This window comes from Micromonas commoda, chromosome 9 (genome assembly GCF_000090985.2).
Source record: "Micromonas commoda chromosome 9, complete sequence".
Classification (NCBI taxonomy): domain Eukaryota; kingdom Viridiplantae; phylum Chlorophyta; class Mamiellophyceae; order Mamiellales; family Mamiellaceae; genus Micromonas; species Micromonas commoda.
This window is the reverse complement of record NC_013046.1, coordinates 388,057-406,730: the sequence shown is the minus strand read 5'-3', so window position 1 is coordinate 406,730 and position 18,674 is coordinate 388,057. Positions and strand designations below refer to the sequence as shown.

Here is an 18,674-nt window from a genome sequence, read left to right as displayed (position 1 = left end):
TTGATTATCGCTAGGGACGCCCGTCACGCGGCGCCAGTCTTCAACCAGGCGGATTCAACCGGAGCAGGCATGAACTTTGCGCTGGGCCTCATCGGCTGCCGTCGCCTAATCGCCGACACGCGCGTGATGTACTCGGGACACTTCGCGTGATCGAGGTACCGACCGTTACGATCGATGTCCGCCGCGATTGCGTACAGCGCAGCCTGCGCGTGCCACCGCGTCTGGTCTTCCTTGACCTTCGACAGCTGCACGAGCATTCGGGCACCGTCCGACCTGGCCACCAGAGCCGCCCACTCCGGTTCTCGAGTGAACGCTCGGAGTAAGCCCGCGGCGGCGAGCTGTCCCGCGCCCATGCCCGCCGGCGGTTTGCTCGCGGCCTTCTTCTTGCCGCCCTTCTTCTGCCCCTTCTTCTTCTTCTTGCCTCCGCCTTCTTCTTCGCCGCCGCCGCCGCCGTCACCGTCTGCGTCTGCGTCTGCGTCCGCCTTTTCGTCGCCGTCGGCACCGTCGCCGTCCATGTCAGCATCCACGTCAGCATCCACGTCACCGCCCTCTCCCTCCGCCTTTGCATCGTCATCCGCGTCCCCTTCCGCCGTTTCCCCGCCCTCGTTCGCGGAAGCCTCGTCCCGCGCCACCTCCTCCTTTTCCTCCTCCGCGTGCGACGATTCGCCCTTGGCTGGCGAAGGCGGAACCGGGTCCTTCGGCGGCGAATACCCCTTGGCGCCAGCGCACATACGCACCAGCGGCGTCATCGCCCCCGCGTCCACCAACAGACCCAGCCGCCTGAGCTCCTCGTCGTGAGGCGGCGATTGAACCATCGCCGAGCCGAACCCCCCGGGGAACATCGAGGCCGCCGCCGAGTCGCTCGAGGACGCCCCGGCTCCTCCCCCTCCTCCTCCCCCTCCTCCTCCTTCTCCTTCTTCTCCTCCCCCGTCGTTCCCCGCCCCGTCGTCGGACAGCCGGAGCTTCTCGAGCACGGACGCGGTGACGTCACACGCGTTGTACAGCGCGGTGGCCAGCTGCGCCCGCACCTTCAACGTCGCCACGGTGGATTTGAGCGCATCCACGAACACCCGCACCCTGTGCTTATCCCGCGTGATCCAATCCTTGATCGCCTCCTCCCTCGAGAGCGACGCGATGGTCGTCGCCGCGAGCGAACGCAGGGTCACAAACTCGGGCGCCTGGACCGGCGGGTCGTCCGGCCCGGTTCCCCCACTCACGGTGTCGTCGCACGCGCGGTCGAGGAGATGCGCGACCGCCGTGGGGCACCAATACGCAACGTGCCTTCGGACTTCGGGCGCGGTTGACTGGGGAGGATCAACGCCCTCGGGGTATCCGCCCTCCGGCGGCGGTTCGTCCCTGCCGTGCTCGCACGCGAGGTTGAAGAAGCGCATCGCGTCGGTTTTCGCCTCGATGGTGCATCCGGGGGTGCGCAGGATGCGGACCACGCACTCCCACCCGGCGATCCTCTGCATGGTCGTCTTGACCACCGCCGGTCTGGTGTTTGGATTCTCCGCGAGCCTCGCGAGCAACGACACGGCGGCGTCGTTCGCGGCGGTGGAGTCGCAGTGGCACAGGTCCAGCGCGAACTTATCAACCTTGAGCTCTATCATCCTCGGGCAGAGCTCGGGGTCCTTGGCCAACACCGCGAGCAGGCCCGCGGCGGCACCCTGCGCCGGGGGATCGGCCGCGAACTTTGGAGAGCACACCGTCGCGGCGGCATCCAAAGCACCCGCGGTCACGACCTCGTCCTTGCGCGCACCGTTCCGCGCGACGGCGTGCGTCCAAAGTTGTGTCAGGGCTTGTGTCCTGTCCATTAAAACGGGCCCGCTTCCCTTGTTGCCGTTCTTGGCGATGTCCACGAGGCCGCCCATGTTCTGTTGGTGCAATCCCAAATTTGGCAGGGGGAGATAGACGTCAGCGGTCAGGGGTGCGGCGTGCGCAGCGAGTGGAGGTGGATCGGTGGACTCACCTGGGTCAGCGCGAAGTAGTCGGGATCCATGCCCTCCGGGCACACCTCCTCGACCGGACCGTCGTCCTTCTTCTTCTTCTTCGGCGGCATCGCTCTCGTACCCGGCGCCGTGCCGAACTTCAATGAACAAATTGTTGGGAGGCATCGAATTTTGCCATTTTGCAAATGTCAAATACGGCGGCTGACGCGATATTTCTCCAACCACGATTCCATACGATGTGGTTCGGGCGCACGAGAGCCATCCATTTCGAGAATCGAGATCGAACCACAGGCCGCACGGTGACGAGCAAAATTGTTGCGCGTGTTCCCGCCGATCCACGTTGTGGTGGTTGGAGGTTCCGCGACCGATTCACAAACACACGCGCAACCGACTACCTAGCGACCGCATCTTCAACTCAGACGTCATGAGCAACCAGGCTCGCATCGACGACATGACCATGCAAATCAAGGTGCGAATCCATCCCGATCGCGCGCCTCCACCTCCTGATATGCGCGCCGCGAGGCGCGATCTGCGTGACCCCCGCGAGGTTTTTTTCCCTCCCCGTCACCCCACCATTTCGGTTTTTTTACGTCGCCGCCGCGACGCCGCCGGGCCTCCACGCGCTGACCCACGCGCCCCTCTCTCCTTCGAACAGAACGCGCACCTTCGCGTTGGATCGGGTTTCATCCAGTATCCTCCGCAGAGGCCGTTCGCGCAGCCCGTGCAGGTTCAGCCGCCCACCCTCTCGGTGCGTTCATCGGACACTTTTTCCCAAGTCTTCGCGGGTTTTTCGCCCCGGGTGGGAATCGATCGACGCGGCTCGCCACCTCCCGCGCGCCGCGGACGCCGTTCACCACGCGGGACCGCTCGATCTCGCCCGCGATCATCCCAGACGATCGTCGCGAGGGTTGCGTCGCCGCGATCTCACCGCTGGACGCCATCGGGCGACCCGCCGCGCCACGTCCGATCCGGCCCCCGCTGACGCGACCGGGATCCCCCGGTTCGCGTCCTGCCAGCTGTCTTTTTTTCCACTCTGACCGAGCGCCCCGTCCTACGCCCCGACCAAACAGCAAAACGAGTATCCGGAGGAGTGGAAGAACGTCAACGCGAAACCCGCGGCGCCCCCGCAGCGCCCGCCCCAGCAGCAGGCGCCCCCGCAGCAGCAGCAGCAGCAGCAGCAGTACGGCGGCTACGGCTACCCCAGCCAGAACCAGCCGCCCGCGCAGAATGGCTACGGGCAGTACGGGCAGCAGCCGGCGGCGAATGGGTACGCGCAGAACGGCTACGGGCAGTACGGGCAGCAGCCGGCGGCGAACGGGTACGCGCAGAACGGCTACGGCAACTACGGCCAGCAGCCTCCACAGCAGCCGCAGCAGATGTACGGAGGCTACCAGCAGAATGGGTACCAGCAGAACGGGTACCAGCAGCAGCCTCCGCAGCAGGCGCCGCCCCAGCAGCAGTATCAGCAGCAGAGGCCGACGACCGCGGCCGCCCCCAGCGGCGGCGGCATCGGCGGTGCGCCCGCGATGGCGATGCCGGGGCGGAGGGGAAACATCCCGGCGCCCAAGGTCGCGACGCCAAACGCAAACGGCGCGCCCGCGAGGGGCGCGAAGCCGGCGCACGGCGGGCGACAGCAGCAGCAGCAGCGGGCGCCGCCGCCGCAGGCTGCCCAGAAGCCCAAGAAGTTCATGCCCGGCATGATCGTCGGCAGCCTGGTGCAGCAACCACCCGCGAGGCCCGCGCCGGCGACGATGGCGCCGCCGCAATCGGTCATTCGCGCCGCGGAGACGGGCGAGAAGATCTCAAAGTCGCAGGCGAAGCGCAACAGGAAAAAGGCCAGGGAGGCTGGCATGCACTGATGGTGCGATTAACGCGCAGCGAACCGGCGGGACACAATCGCGTGTATATGCGCGTGGGCGCGATGCCGTGCCGCCGAACGCTGGAGCGTTCGAAGACGAACAAACAACCAACAAACACGAGTGAAGGACGGGCCCATTTTTTGAAGCGGCTTCGTCGACCACGACCACTTAGGAACCACCGCACCCCCACGCCAACTCACGACTGCTGATTAGCAGCCGTTGTAATTGACATCGACGGCGACAGCTCTCGCAGTCGCCGCCGTCTCGTCATTATTCGATTAAACGTGCGTCTCTGCGTCATCACTCGCCCACCAACGCACCCGCGCTAGCTAGCTAGCCCGGGGAGAGAAGGGCATTTGCAAGTACCGAGAAAACTTCAGGCCCCGCACAACACGATGGCACCGGGCGAAGATGCCGCGCGCCGGCGGGCGATCGCGGTCCTCCGCGAGGAGGAGGCAAAGGCCGCAGCGGCGAAGGCCAAGGGGACCAAACGCCCCCGCGGCTTCGTCAACCGCGTCGCTCGCGAGGGAACCGCCGCGGGCACGGGGAAAGGCGACTTGCCCGAGCGTGGCCAGCAGGGCACGAAAGAGTGGTTTGAACGCGCAGCGCTGGGCCCGCTCCTGTGGCGCCGCACGACGCGCGAAGAGCTCGGCATGATCCCCCGCGAGTTCGCCAACATCAATAGTTACGTCAGGTCTTTCGAGCCGGTGATGATGGAGGAGGCGCGAGAAACCATCCGCAAGGCGTGGAAAGAGTCCCTCGCGGAGAAATCGCAGTTCGCGTGCTCCATGGCGAGCGAGCTCAAGGCGACCGGCGGCGGGTGGAGGCGCGTCCGGTTCCACATACGCGACCAAGCTGACGCCGAGATGTTTAAGGCGTTGTGCCCGGATGACGGCGTCGTCATCGCGTGTGTGAGCACCATGAACGAGGCCGACGACCCGTGGCCCCACGACGAATCTGGCCTCGATCTGCCCATCGCCGCAGCCGGGTTATGCAAGGGAATCAACGCGAAGGAACAGACCGTCGACTTCAGCTTCTGGATCTCAGCCGAGGTGGACACCGCGACGAATCCGTCCACGCCCGGCTGGAGGGAGTGGCACGAGCGGTCGAGAGTGCGAGAGCGGCTCACGCTGGAGGCTTTCGAAGGCGTCAGAAGGTTGGTCAGGGGCGACAGGGGCGACGCGCTCATCGGCGGGCACGCCGTCGCGGAGGAAGGAGAGATGGACGCGAGGCCACCACCGGTGTCTCCCCACGACCGCACCTGGTTCCTCGCGCCCGCGGGTAAGCTGCACTCGTGGTACAACGCGTACGAAGCCCTGCACCACGTCAGGCGACTTCACGGTCCCATGCGCCAAGCGATGCTGAAGCCCCCGAAGGACGGCATGCCGCGCGTACGCAACGTCCCCGCGCCGCCGCTGAGCGTCGAAATCGCGGGTAATCAAAAGTTCGTGGATTTTTTGGTGAAGAACTTCAACGAACCTCAGCTCGCGGCGATCAAGTGGGCCGCCGCGCACACGTTGCGGTCGTACGAAAGAGAGGGTGACCAATCGCACGAGGATCCGTTCCCCTTCACGCTCGTCCAGGGCCCGCCCGGCACCGGTAAGACGCAGACGGTGTGGGGGATACTCAACACTCTGCATTGCCTGCTGTTCCAGAGGTATTACAAGTCTATTCACGATGCCATCGCCCGAGGCACCTCTCGCGCCACGGGCACCGAGTTCACCGCGGCTCTCGACGACGACGACGCCGAGTGGCTGCGTTCCGCGAGGGAGGACGGCGAGGAGGACGAGGATAAGGACGGAGGCGGATTCACGGTTCGAGACCTGTACACCTTCCTGAGGGACACCACGGGTGTCGAACGCGGGCAAACGTACGGAGTCTATAAACCCAGAATCCTGGTCTGCGCTCCGTCAAACGCGGCGGTGGATAACCTTTTGGAACGTGTCATCACTAAGCGGTTTCACCAGCTCACCGGGGAACTCTACACCCCCGCGGTGGTGCGCGTTACCGCTTCGGAAACGGTGGTGAGCGACGCCGTGGGCCCGGTGACGACATCTCGGCTGGTCGAGGACCTCATCGAGATGGGAAAGTCGGATGGCAAAAAGTTCGACGGCGCGCGCTGGAACGCAGAGTTCCACAAGCACGCGAAATTCGTGAAAGAGGCGGGCAATTTCATCAAATACAAAGAGCACGAGCTGGTGGAATTGACCATGGCGTCCGCGGAACCGAGAACGGTACCGGCGGAAGGGGACGACGTGGAACCGGGGGAGGAGATCGACACGAGGAACCAGAAGAGTCACGGGATCATCGCAGAGATACTCGGGATGAACGAGAACCGCAACCGAGCGGTGACCGAAATGGCCCGGCTCGCCTACTTGCTCGACAACCTCGGCCCCAACGCGCACCACGTGACGCGAAATCAGCGCATAGACGGCAAGGTGGACAGGCAGATGAAGTATGACCAGCAGAGGGCGATACGGAAGGTGAGGGCGGCGCTGGAGGCTTCGTTTGTCGACGACGCGGAGATTGTCTTCACGACTTTGACTTCTTCTTCTCGGAAAGTTTTCCGGCAACTCACACACGGTTTCGACACCGTGCTCATCGACGAGGCCGCCCAGGCGAATGAGATGGCGACGCTGATCCCGTTTCTGCACGGCGCCAGGCGATGCGTGCTGGTGGGTGATCCGCAGCAGCTTCCGTCCACCGTCATCTCGAAACACGCGCAGCAGGTTTCGTTCCAGCGTTCGCTCTTTGAACGCTTCAACGAGCTCGGTGCCGAGGCGCTGTTGCTCTCCGTGCAGTACCGCATGCACCCTGAGATTCGCGAGTTTCCCAGCGAGGAGTTCTACGAGGGCAGACTCATGGACTCGGCATGTGTTATCAAACGAAGGCCAGAACCGTATCAGCAAAAGGAGTCGGGGCTCGGCACGTATCGCATTTTTGACGCGCACGGTCTCGAGGAGCGGACAACCTCCAACTCGGTCATCAACCACTTCGAGGCCATCCTGGTCGTTTGCCTCTACAAGAAGATCGATAAGGTGCTCAGAGACGGCACGGGCGAGAGCGCGGAGGGCAAGGTGTCGGTTGTCACCCCGTACAAGGAGCAGGTGACGGTGATTCGGAAGGCTTTCGAGCAGTTGTGCGGTGGCGAGGGCGCGGCGTCGCGACTCAGGGTCCAGATCAACACCATCGACGGGTACCAGGGCCAGGAGAGCGACGTCATCATCTTCAGCACGGTACGCGGCAGCGGCGACGGCGGGATCGGTTTCCTCTCGGACATCCGCCGCCTAAACGTCGCCATCACCCGCGCTAAAAAGGCTCTGTACATCGTGGGCCGCGTCGGGAAGTTGCGCGCGGCGCAAGCCGGCGGCGAGTTCACCGTGTGGCGGGACCTTGTACAGAACGCGATGGACCGCGGGTGCATCGTGGATGACGCGGATCCTAGGGTGACGTTCGCGGACGTCGTGCCCGTCGAAGAGCAGGAGCGCGCGATGAGCAAGCTGACAAAGGGTAACCGTCGCGGGGTGGGTTTCAAGCCTCTGAAGCCGCGGCACCCGGAGAACCCGCAGCCGGATAACCAGAGGGTCTGCCGCGAGTGGCTCGCGGGTAAGTGTCTGTACGGCAGCGACTGTAGGTTCGCGCACGAGAAGCGGTACGACGCGAAGAGCAAGAAGCTGTGCAGGGATTTCATGATGGGTAAGTGCCACCGCGGCGCGGAGTGCGTTTTTTCTCACGACACGGCGATGGGCGGCGGCGGCGGCGGCGGCGGCGTGTCCAAGTATTCGGCGCTTCCCCCGCCGCCGTCGACGTCTGCGCGGCGTGACGGTGATGAGCGGCAGCAGCCGGTGATTGACGACATCTGAGGTGTTTTTCCGCGAGCGCTAAACTAGCTAGTGTTGGGATGAAACGGACGTAGTGCTATAGCCGTCGAGGATCTCGTTCTTCGGCTCAAGCCTCGGCGGCGCCGTTGCGAATCCACTCCGTGAGCTTGCCTGAGTTGAGCAAGGGGAGAACACCCATCCACGGCTCCGGTCCGTCGTTGCATCCGCCGACGAACTTCCCCTTCACGAACACCGCGGGGACGGACCTCTGCTTGTGCGTGGCCCTGATCTCGGCCCGCACGGCCTCGCCGTCGTCGCAGTCGTCGTAGTCTACCTCGTTGTAGGGAACTCCCGCGGCGTCCAGCGCTCTCGTGACCCTCCTGCAGTACGGGCATCCGCCGTAGGAGAAGATGACGACATCGTCTTTTGCGATGATGCGGGCGAGCTCGGCCGCCATCGTGTGCGGAGCACCTCGGCACCCAAAACGACGCGCCGCGTTTTTCCGCGTCCTGTCGCCGAAACTCGAAGCGACAGGGGCCGGCGCGTGACCTGGCATGTAAAGTGGCAACCCGTGCATGCAGCGTAGAATGAAGAAATAAGAAAATACAAAGATGACCTTGAATACTCATACGGAAACTGGATCATTTCGTGATTGGATATCCATCCCTTCACCTTCCGATCAGCTGTCAGCTTCCGATCGCCGGCGAGGGTTCTGGACGAGGCAACATCATCCCCCGATACCGCACATAGGACTCGCGCGGAAGGTGGACTGGACAGTCAGGAGGATGTCCGGTTCCTCCGGGCGGCCACAGAGAGCGAGGCCGGAGCCGGCGAGGTGCGCGAATCCAAGTTTTCGGACCCACGCGACTCCCGATCGAAGCCGGGGGCGACCTGAAATCAAATCTTTCGCGTGTTGTTTGCCGCGCGCAGCTTTTTCCTCGGGTGCCCCCCGCGCTCTCGACTCGCCGTCTCCCGCTTCCACGATACGCCCCAAAACGCGCGTCCCCGGTAAAACCGCCAGCGATCGACAAAGAGACTGATCGCGCATCCCCGATCGTGCATCACGCGCAGGTTTGAGGCTGGCCCGGCGCCCCCACCGTCGGTGGCGCTGAGGCTCTCGCGGGGCGGGAGCGCCTCCGCGGGCGCCAGCGGCGGGAAGGATAACGGCGACCCCGATGCGGTCACGCCGCGGAGCAGCGGGCGGCAGTCCAAGCGACCCGAGGCGTTCGTCGCGGGGCCCGCGCCGCCGCCCGCGGAGCTCAGGAGGCAGGTCGCCGCGGGCACGGCCGTCGTCAAGCCCGAGCCCGCCGATCCCGCACCCGCGCGCGGGCAGCCATCCACGTCCGGAGGCGGCGACCCGAGAGGCGGCGGCGCTAAGCCCCGCCCGCGAACACCGCGCGGCGCGGGTGCCACCGCCAAGGCCGAGAGCGACGACGACGCCGCGTCCTGGGCGGGATTCGACCTCGGCGCGGGCGACGCCGACGACCGCGAGTTCGCCCCCTCGGACCACTCCGATCACGAAGACGACATGGAGACGCTGCAGGAGGAGCTGGATCGCGCGCCGCTCGATCCCGACGCGGTCCGCGCGGAGGTGAGCGCGCTGGAAAAGGAGAGCGAGATCCCCGTGCACATGCTGTTGAAGCGCTACGGCGCGCCCAAGGAGGAGGTCGAAGCCGCCTCCGTCAAGGCCGAGTCGGAAGCCGGCGGCGACGACGAGGATGAGGACACCGCCGACGACTCCGAAGGATCCTTCAACGAGGACGACGACTCCGACGACGATGAGGACGACGACGATGAGGACGATGAGGACGATGAGGACGATGACGATGACGACGCGATGCCGCCGCCGGGGAGCCAGCCGGACTCGCGCCGCGTCTCCCTCACCATCAACGGCGTGGAGCGCCCCCCGGATAAGGTTGGCGCGCTCCCCGTCGTGTTCGAGACCCCGGAGGAGGCCAAGGCGGCGGCGATCGAGGAGGGCAAGCGGATCAGGTACGAGGACGGCGTGATGGACCGCGCGTGGGACATCATGGCGCGGCCGCCGCTCATGAAACCGGTGCCGCCCTTCCCCGAACCCGCTCGCAACAAGACGCATTGGGATCACCTGCTGGAGGAGATGAAGTGGCTCTCCGGTGACTTTGTCCGGGAGCGTAAGTTCCGCGCTAAGCTCGCGCGTAAGGCTGTGTACGCGGTGGCCAGGTCCAACCTCGACTTGGAGTCGCGGGTGATCAAGCGCGAGCAGGACTTACTCGCCGCGCAGCGGAAGACGGCGCGGAACATCGGCAACGAGATCATGCACTTTTGGATCAAGATTGAAAAGGTGGTACGATTCAAGGCGCAGGCAAAGGTTGACTCCAAGCGTAAGCAGGTCATGGACAAGCACCTCGATTTCCTCCTGGGTCAAACCGAGAGGTACTCGACCATGCTCGCGGGTAAGCTGACGGGCGAGGAGGAAGGCGCGCTCGAAGGTGGTGAAATGAAGGCACTGCCTGCTCCGGCTCAAAAGTCAAAACCCAATCCGATGCCCTCAGTCCCCGAGGTCAAGGAGGAAGAGGACGAAGACGGTGACGACTTCGTCGCCCCAGACGAAGACGATATGGACGACGAGGAGACCCTGGAGGAAGAGATGCGACGGGCGCAGGCCGAGGGCGACGATGAAGACAACGACAAGGAGATGGCGGATCTAGCCGCCGACGCCGAGGTGCCAATCGAGGAATTACTCCGCCGGTATCGCGAGATGGAGGAGGCGGAGGAGAAAGAGAAGGCTTCCAAGGTTTCCAAAAAGTCGGTCGAGATCGAGGATCACGAACCCACGCCGATGGACACCACGTGTTCGCCGGGTGAGGAGACCAGGGAGACGACCTTCGCGGACATCGTCGGAGAAGCCGGAGCTGTGACTGGAACGTCCAAGCGGGGCCAGCGAGGCGGGAAGCCCGCGCCGGCCGCCGCCGAGGCCCTGGACGACAACGACGATTTCAAGATCGGAGACGGCGAGGAAGAAGAGGACGATGAGGAGACTCTGGAGGAGGAGATGCGACGGGCGCAGGCTGAGGGTGACGACGACGATCACGAGAAGGAGATGAACGACCTCGCCGCGGACGCGGAGATTCCAATCGAGGAGCTGATGCGGCGGTACCGGGAGATGGAGGCTGCGCACGGCGGCGGCGAAGATTTGGAAGAAGCCGAAGAGGAGGAAGGTGACGACGAAGAGGAGGACGAGGAGGAGGAAGTCGAGGAGGAGGAGGAGGAGGACGAGCCCGGTGTGGACGCCCTCGGCGGCGACGACGAGCCCCCGATGACTGAGGAACAAAAAGCCGCGTCTCGCGAGCGCCGCAGAGTCCTCGACTCCCTCGCCGGGGATGCGGGTTCCTTGCAGCCCAAGGGACACACTCTCGAGTCCGCGGACGTCAAGTGTCGGGTCCCGTTCCTGTTGAAGCACTCGCTGCGGGAGTATCAGCACGTGGGACTCAACTGGCTGGTGAGCTGCTACGACAAGGCTCTCAACGGGATCCTCGCCGACGAGATGGGCTTGGGAAAAACCATCCAGACCATCTCGTTGCTCGCGTATCTGGCGTGCAACCACGGCATATGGGGGCCGCATCTCATCGTGGTGCCCACGTCTGTGATGTTGAACTGGGAAGTCGAGTTCAAGAAGTGGTGCCCGGCGTTTAAGCTGTTGACGTACTTTGGCACTGCAAAGGAGCGGAAGCTGAAACGGCAGGGTTGGTCCAAGCCCAACTCGTTCCACGTGTGCATCACCACCTACAGGCTGATCACCCAGGACCAAAAGGTGTTCCGTCGTAAGAAATGGAAGTACCTGATCCTGGACGAGGCGCACATGATCAAGAACTGGCGGTCGCAGCGTTGGCAGACGCTGCTCAACTTTAACAGCAAGCGAAGGCTTCTGATCACGGGGACGCCGCTGCAGAACGACCTGATGGAGCTCTGGTCGTTGATGCACTTCCTCATGCCGCACGTGTTCCAGTCGCACAGCGAATTCAAGAACTGGTTCTCGTCGCCGCTCAGCGGGATGGTCGAGGGCGGCGAGGGCATCAACATGGACCTGGTCTCGAGGCTCCACGGCGTGCTCCGCCCTTTTTTACTTCGAAGGCTCAAGTCCGAGGTTGAGAAGAACCTCCCGGGTAAGACCGAGCACGTCGTGCACTGCGGGCTGTCCAAGCGTCAGCGTCGCCTGTACGAGGAATACATGGCATCCAGCGATACGTCCACCACGCTGTCCAGCGGCAACTTGTTGGGTATCATCAACTGCCTGATGCAGCTGCGAAAGGTTTGCAACCACCCGGACCTTTTCGCCGGGCGGCCCATCGTCTCGGCGTTTGACATGCTCCCCGGCGTCAGCATCGCGGTCCCGTCCGTCGTGCAAAACGCGGCCCGCACGTTACACGAGGATCCGTTCCGGTCCAAGTGGTTCGCGCCCCGGGGGTTACACCTGCTGACCATCGAGGACGTCAACGCGGACGCCGGCGGATACGGCTACGCCTCCGGAGACGGCTGGGGGTGTCGCGAGGCGCTTCGTCGGATGGCGCCCGTTCACGAGGTGGAAGCCGCCCTGGCGCAGGTCACGCCCAAGCCGTCGCAACGACTGGGTCGCATGACCCAAAACGCGGACGCGGCGGTCAGGCTCTTCGCCGAGGCGAGAGCGGCGGCGGCGAAGGTTGAGAGGCGCGAGGTCGCGAGGCGGCTAGCTCTCGCCGCCGCCGACGCCGCGTCGCGGATCCCGACGTACGGCACAGACCTTCGCCGCGCGTGCGTGGTGCGCCACCCGGTGCATCACTGCCACCTCATCGAGCGTACCTTCGGGGTTGGGCCGTTCGCGACGGCTCCCGCGCTGTTGTCCGCGGTCAAGACGTACGAGGCTAGGGCATCGGACGGAGCCGATTTGGTGACGGCGTTTATGTTCGCGATTCCGAAGGCGAGGGCGCCGACGCCGACGATGACGTGCAGCGCGCCCAGCGCATCGGTCCGCGCGGCGTCGCGACGGATCGACGCGTGGGCGCAAAAAGTCGGCGCCCCCGCGCTGGCGCCGCTTCGCCTGGCGCAGGTTCGCCAGCAGCTATTCTTCCCGGACAGGAGGTTGGTGCAGTTTGACTGCGGGAAGCTGCAGGCGCTCGCGACGCTCCTTCGGATGAAGAAATCCGGCGGGCACAAGGTGCTCATCTTCACGCAGATGACCAAGATGCTCGACATCCTCGAGGCGTTCCTCAACCTCTACGGCTACCCTTACTGCAGGCTCGACGGCACCACGCGGCCGGAACAGAGGCAGATCATGATGCAGCGATTCAACACTGACCCGCGCCTTTTCGCGTTTATCCTATCCACGAGATCGGGCGGCTTTGGGATCAACCTCACAGGCGCCGACACCGTCGTCTTCTACGATTCCGATTGGAACCCGGCGATGGATCAGCAGGCGCAGGATCGCGCGCATCGCATCGGCCAGACCCGCGAGGTTCACATATACCGCCTGGTGTGCAAGGGGACCATCGAGGAGAACATTTTGCGCAAATCGATGCAAAAGCGCGAGCTGGACCACTTCGCGATTCAAGCGGGTAACTTCAACACCGAGCAGTTCAAGAAGATCGCGGAGGCCAAGGCGAGGGGTGAGACAGCGCCCGACGGCTCAGGTCCCGGAGACGAAGACGAAGATAAGAAGCGTCGCGCGGACGTTGTCGGTGGCGACGCGGGCTTTGCGGCGATGAACATCTTCGACAAGGCCATGGGCGCGATGGGCAAGTCCAAGCCGGACAACAATAAAAACGGCGGTGGGGGCGGGGGCGACGGCACAAATGAGGATGACGAGGTCGCCAGACTCATGGACGAGGCTCAGGACGACGCTGACAAGGCCGCCGCGGCCGCTGAGGCTGCCGGTGACGCTGACGAAGCCGCCGAGTTTGGTGATGACATCCGCGAGAAAGACAACCCCGACACGGAGGATGACGATAAAAGCGGGGGAACCTCCGACCAAAAATCCAACAAGCTGAAGCGCGTGGCTTCGGCGTCCGACGGCAGATCGCTCGCCAAGGCGTCCGCGAACAAGGACGAGGTCACGCCCGCGACCCCCACGCAAAAGGTTGGCGATGCTGACAACGGCGTCGGCGGCGACTTGTCCATGGTTGCCATCAACACGTCTCTGGAAGGGGACGACCAGTTCGCGCAGGACATGATGCGCAAGGTGCAGATGTCCGCGAGCAAGGGCGAGGCGATCGAACAGCAGCTCCGTCCCGTGGAGCGTTACGCCGTGCGTTATCTCGAGGAGACGGTTCGTATCCTGGACGACGTCGGCATCGACGCGGACGCCGTCGTGGACATCGAGGAGAAGGCGTGGGAGCTCGACCAGCTCGAGAAGCAAAAGGCGGCGGCGGAGCGGGAAGTGGACGACGACGAGGAAGGACTCGTCGTCGAGGGTTGGGAGACGGGCGCCGCGGACGAGGAGTACCGGAAAAAGGTGGAGCAGGCGCAGGAAGAGGCGCGGTTGCAGGCGGAGTGGGAGCGTCTGGAGGCTGAACGATGGGCGGCGATGTACGCGGTGCCGAGCGCCGAGGACAGATCCGCCGCCGCCGCCGCCGCCGCCGCGACGGGCGCGGGGGGCGGGGGCGGGCTCGCGGGCGCCATCATCGGCGCTAAGGTTCCCAAGGGGAAGCGATCGAGCCGGGATAACACCCCGGGGGGTACCCCCCGCGCGGGGTCGCCCGCTCCCGAGGGCGCCGCCCCGGCGCTCAAGGTGAAGTTCAAACTCGGTCCCTCGCTCCTCGGCGGCGGGGTCAAACGCGAATGCGAAGAGTCGACGGACCCCGAACTCGCCCACGCGCACAAGAAACACAAGCACAAGCACAAAGACGAGACCCCGGAGGAACGCGCCGAACGCAAGCGCATGCGTAAGCTAACCAAGGAGGGCGCGATTGCGGGCGGGCCGCAGGCGCAGACGCCCGTGAAACCTAACCTGACGACGGCGGCGGCGGGCGCGGCTGTGCTGCAGCAGTCCCCGACGATGACCAACCCGATGGAGGTATCTCCCGGCGCGGGGAATAACCCGATGGGGTACCCGGCCGGCATGATTCCAGCGGACTTCACGATCAAGGAGGATGCGGTCATATCCACGCTCGTGCTGACCATGGGCGACCGGGCGTTTTCGCTTGGCAGCGAGTTGCTGTCCAACAACGGTCCGTTCATTCGCCCTCCCGCCGCGTGCAAGGACAGGTTCAGGAAGCTCATCGCGCTGCACGGCTCGTCGCTCGCGGCGGACGTGGGTTCCACTTGGATGGCGAGCGGGCAGCTGAGGGTCACCCCCGAGCTCGCTCGCGCTCTCGCGTCCAAGGTTGCGAACGACGCCTTCCCGGGTGACGCGTCTTCGGCGTCCCCGACTGGGGACGGGGGACCGAGGAGGGCTCCCGGTCCGATCCGCGCGCTGCTGGGTGCGGTGCAGGCGATGAAGGCGTCGGGTGACGACGCGACGGGCGTTGGAAAACAGGGGGTGGTCGAGAGCGTGAGGAACATCTTCAAGGTGGTTTAGGTGAGAAGTGGCGAAATCGGCAAATACAGTAGACTATTTGTAATGGCAAATGGAATCTACGTACCCGCACGGGTATTCAGTTAGACAGAGCATTCGACCGTTCGTGATTCGTCGATGAACGCAAGTCTTATCTGATGCGTTCAAAACGACTTTCAGGGTTAACTCCGATCGCTCCAGCTGCGCGCCACTGGCAGGTCGCGCGGGGACACGAACCCGTGAAGCGAGTCGGGCGTGGGGTTCGCACGGAGCGGACGCTTCAACCGACGACCAAAATACGGCGCCCTTCCTCTTCGGGCACCTCGGGTTCACCCACAGGGTTCCACAGGGGTGGCGGGGCGGAAAGTCCCCTCGGTAAGAAGGGAAGGCGCTCGCTCGAGGAGATGGCTTCGGTGTACACCCTCAGCGTGATCGCGGCGTGGTACTTCAGCAATATCGGCGTCATCCTGCTGAACAAGTATCTCCTCTCCGTCTATGGGTTCCGCTATCCAATCTTCCTCACGATGATGCACATGGTGCGTGCCGGAGTCCCGGTCCTCCCCCGCCCAACTTCTTTCTCGTCTCATCTCAACGCGTCCTTCCCTCGCTGACCGTCCTGTCCCCCTTCTCCCGTGCAGGTCATGTGCGCGTTCCTCTCCATGACGGTCCGCGCGTCCGGAATCGTGCCAAAGCAGGCCATCAAGGGCAGGAAACACGCCATCAAGATCGCCGTCCTCGCCGTGGTCTTCGTCGCGTCGGTGGTGGGCGGCAACATCTCGCTGCGTTTCATCCCGGTGTCGTTCAACCAGGCCATCGGCGCCACCACGCCGTTCTTCACCGCGCTCCTGTCCCTGTTCATCATGCGGCACAAGGAGAGCACGCAGACCTACATGACTTTGATACCGATCGTGCTGGGGATCATGATCGCGTCCAAGGCCGAGCCGCTGTTCCACCCCGTGGGTTTTGTTGCTTGTTTTTCGGCCACGTTTGCGAGGGCGTTAAAGTCCGTGCTGCAGGGGCTGCTGCTGACGAGCGATAACGAGAAGCTCGATTCGTTGAACTTGCTGATGTACATGTCTCCGGTGGCGCTGTTCGTGCTTGTGGCCAGCGCCAACATCATGGAACCGGATGCCTTTGGCGTATTTTACCAGAACTGTCTCGACTCCCCGCAGTTCTTCTTCACGCTCACGCTCAACTGCGTTCTAGCCTTCAGCGTGAACCTGACCAACTTCCTGGTCACCAAGTGCACGAGCCCACTGACGCTGCAGGTGCTCGGGAACGCGAAGGGCGCCGTGGCTGTCGTGGTGTCCATCATTTTGTTCAGGAATCCGGTTTCAGGGATTGGCATGGTTGGCTACGGCATCACCATCGCGGGGGTGGTGGCGTACTCAGAGGCGAAAAAACGGGGGAAGGAGGCGGCGGCGAAGCGGATGGGCCGGGGCGCTAGCAGCGGGGTGCTGGAACTTCTGGGCAACGAGGGCGAAGCCGATAGACAGAGGTCCGGATCCAAGCTCTCTCAGATGGCTTGAACCTAATTAGCGCGAGCGAACGTTTTGTGGAGGTGACTCACATATACACAGTTCCTTCTTCAAACTCTCTACCAGTACTGCTGTTTACTACGCTTTAATAGTCGGCGGCTGCCCGCCTCGGGTTGACCAGTCCCTCCCCCGGCATCCGCTCGTTCTCCTTTCCGCTCGCCCACTTGATGTAATCCGGCGACTCGCAAGCCGCGTACTCCTCCGCCAAACCCTCGACGATTTCCCTGGCGTCGTCAAACTCGTCCAAGCCGTCGCTGAACATGGGGTGCTGCTCGTACTGGTCGAGGAACGCCTTGCGACGCATGAGCTTGTCGTACTGCGTGAGACACTTGGTGAACAAATGCCTGATGCTCGTGTGGTTCGCGAGCATGAGGCCGGATACGCGGTGAGCCGTCTGCACGTAAGGCGACTTGCGCGACAACGCCACCTGGATCGACGCCGGCGCCCACTCGATGAAGTTGGCGAGCTTGCGCTCTCGTATGCGCTGCAGGGACTTGTGCACCTGCGTGGGGTCCACGTCGCCCTGAATGATGTTCAGGATGGAGATGTACTTGCTCTGGCTGAAATCCTTGCTGCGCGAGTGCGAAGATACCATGATGTTCTTGGTCTGCAGGAGCCGGCGCATGACGTCGAGGACGGTGGTCTTGCGCACCGCCGGAGCCGCCGCCGCCGTCTCGAGCGTCAACGGCGTGTACCCAGTCATCAGGAAATGGCATCGCGGCGTGGGGATCAAGCTCGCGACCAAACCCACGAGATCGTTGTTCATGTAGCCCGGGTAGCGGAGCGTCGTCGTGGACGCCGCCATCACCGTCGACACCAACGCGTTGGTCTGCGCGAACGTCGGGTTCTCGATGTGCAGTCGATCCACCGCGATGCGGTTCAACGCGGTGTTATCCAGGACGACGACGCTATCGGCGTTGAGCGTGAGACGCTTCAGGGTGAGAAGCGAGTTGTAGGGCTGCACCACGACGTCGGACGTCTCGTTCTGGTTGGGAAACACGGAGTACGTCTGCACCAGCTTCTTGCCGTACCTGTCGTTGAGCGCCTCGAGGAGGTAGGACCCCATGCCGGAGCCGGTGCCTCCCGCGATGGAGTGGCACAGGACGAAACCCTCGAGCGAGTCGGACCCGTCCGCCTCCCGGTCGATCATGTCCATGATCTCCTCCTGCACGCTCTCCGCCTGGGCGTATCCCGACGCCCAGTTGTTCCCCGCGCCGCCGCCGCTGTTGGAGATGTACACATTCTCCTGGTTGTACAGGTTGCGGTACTCTGAGTTTTGTATGGCGTTGATGACGCGCGGTTCCAGGTCGAGGAGCAGCGCGCGCGGCACGTAGTGCTCGTCGTCGGCCTGGTAGAAGAAAACGTCTTTCCGATCGCCCGCGTTGCCGTTGGCGGCGTACTCCTCCAGGATGCCATCCTTGGAGATGCCGTGCTCCGCGCAGAGCTGCTTCCAAAACTCGGTGCCGATCTGGTTGCCGCACTGGCCAACCTGCAGGGTGATCACCTCGCGCGGCATCCTTCCTTTGGTGGTATCTGTTCGGGACCTTAACCTCTACGTAGACTCCGCGCGGGGTCGATCTCCCGACTTCTGCGCGTTCACCCGGTCCTCACGAGCGGAGATCTGCCCTCTCCGTTCAAGCGCCCGCGTAAAAGGGGAGCTTCTTTTTCTTCTCTGTTTCCGCTCGCCGAGCGCGCCCTCGACGGCGGTGAGGATCGGCGGTGGACGCGAGTTCGCGCGTACGTCTGACGTCCCGCGTGCACGCTCTGCGTGTGCGAGCGGTGCGCGTGTCGATGCGACGGCGGCTGTGCGCAACGTTCCCGCGCCTTCTGATGGATTCGTATCCAAACAACAGCGAAACTCGACGCGATTCAAATTTTTGTGCGTGCGGTCGGTTGCACATGATATTTCGGTCGGCACCTGCGGCTCCCGTCTGCGCACTTGCCGACACCGAAAGGGCATCGGCGGGTTCGGACACAACACCCCGAGAGGAGAGTCGGCGGGC

General features: G+C 63.9%; 7 protein-coding genes across 7 annotated transcripts; 4 read left to right on the top strand and 3 right to left on the bottom strand.

Moving 5' to 3' along the window:
* Positions 1 to 23: 23 nt before the first annotated feature.
* Positions 24 to 2,059, bottom strand: HYP356 (predicted protein; the record flags this gene model as incomplete). Its single annotated transcript, XM_002504190.1, has 2 exons — positions 24 to 1,874; positions 1,970 to 2,059. The coding sequence occupies 2 exons, from the start codon at positions 2,057 to 2,059 to the stop codon at positions 24 to 26; spliced, it is 1,941 nt and encodes a 646-aa protein (XP_002504236.1).
* A 314-nt stretch (positions 2,060 to 2,373) lies between these two features.
* MICPUN_107410 (predicted protein) lies at positions 2,374 to 3,808 on the top strand (the record flags this gene model as incomplete). The annotated part of the gene is made up of 3 exons (XM_002504494.1): positions 2,374 to 2,418; positions 2,605 to 2,697; positions 3,020 to 3,808. The coding sequence occupies 3 exons, from the start codon at positions 2,374 to 2,376 to the stop codon at positions 3,806 to 3,808; spliced, it is 927 nt and encodes a 308-aa protein (XP_002504540.1).
* Positions 3,809 to 4,203: 395 nt separating this feature from the next.
* Positions 4,204 to 7,671, top strand: MICPUN_61222 (superfamily I helicase; the record flags this gene model as incomplete). Its single annotated transcript, XM_002504493.1, has 1 exon — positions 4,204 to 7,671. One exon carries the CDS (start codon positions 4,204 to 4,206, stop codon positions 7,669 to 7,671), a length of 3,468 nt encoding a protein of 1,155 aa, XP_002504539.1.
* An 85-nt stretch (positions 7,672 to 7,756) lies between these two features.
* On the bottom strand, positions 7,757 to 8,086 carry MICPUN_61221 (glutaredoxin family protein; the record flags this gene model as incomplete). The annotated part of the gene is made up of 1 exon (XM_002504189.1): positions 7,757 to 8,086. One exon carries the CDS (start codon positions 8,084 to 8,086, stop codon positions 7,757 to 7,759), a length of 330 nt encoding a protein of 109 aa, XP_002504235.1.
* A 1,071-nt stretch (positions 8,087 to 9,157) lies between these two features.
* MICPUN_104934 (SNF2 super family) lies at positions 9,158 to 15,243 on the top strand (the record flags this gene model as incomplete). Its single annotated transcript, XM_002504492.1, has 1 exon — positions 9,158 to 15,243. The coding sequence occupies one exon, from the start codon at positions 9,158 to 9,160 to the stop codon at positions 15,155 to 15,157; it is 6,000 nt and encodes a 1,999-aa protein (XP_002504538.1). The 3' UTR covers positions 15,158 to 15,243.
* Positions 15,244 to 15,354: 111 nt separating this feature from the next.
* On the top strand, positions 15,355 to 16,711 carry MICPUN_95034 (Drug/Metabolite transporter superfamily). Its single transcript, XM_002504491.1, has 2 exons — positions 15,355 to 15,669; positions 15,772 to 16,711. The coding sequence occupies exons 1-2, from the start codon at positions 15,538 to 15,540 to the stop codon at positions 16,660 to 16,662; spliced, it is 1,023 nt and encodes a 340-aa protein (XP_002504537.1). The 5' UTR covers positions 15,355 to 15,537; the 3' UTR covers positions 16,663 to 16,711.
* Positions 16,712 to 16,756: 45 nt separating this feature from the next.
* TUBG (tubulin gamma chain) lies at positions 16,757 to 18,187 on the bottom strand (the record flags this gene model as incomplete). Its single annotated transcript, XM_002504188.1, has 1 exon — positions 16,757 to 18,187. The coding sequence occupies one exon, from the start codon at positions 18,185 to 18,187 to the stop codon at positions 16,757 to 16,759; it is 1,431 nt and encodes a 476-aa protein (XP_002504234.1).
* Positions 18,188 to 18,674: the final 487 nt, after the last annotated feature.

What these genes read in the sequence shown, in the direction of transcription:
- MICPUN_95034 (XM_002504491.1), top strand. Translation starts at nt 15,538, where the DNA reads ATGGCTTCGGTGTACACCCTCAGCGTGATCGCGGCGTGGTACTTCAGC. An exon ending in TCCTCACGATGATGCACATG is followed by an intron (nt 15,670 to 15,771) that starts GTGCGTGCCGGA and finishes TCTCCCGTGCAG; the next exon opens with GTCATGTGCGCGTTCCTCTC.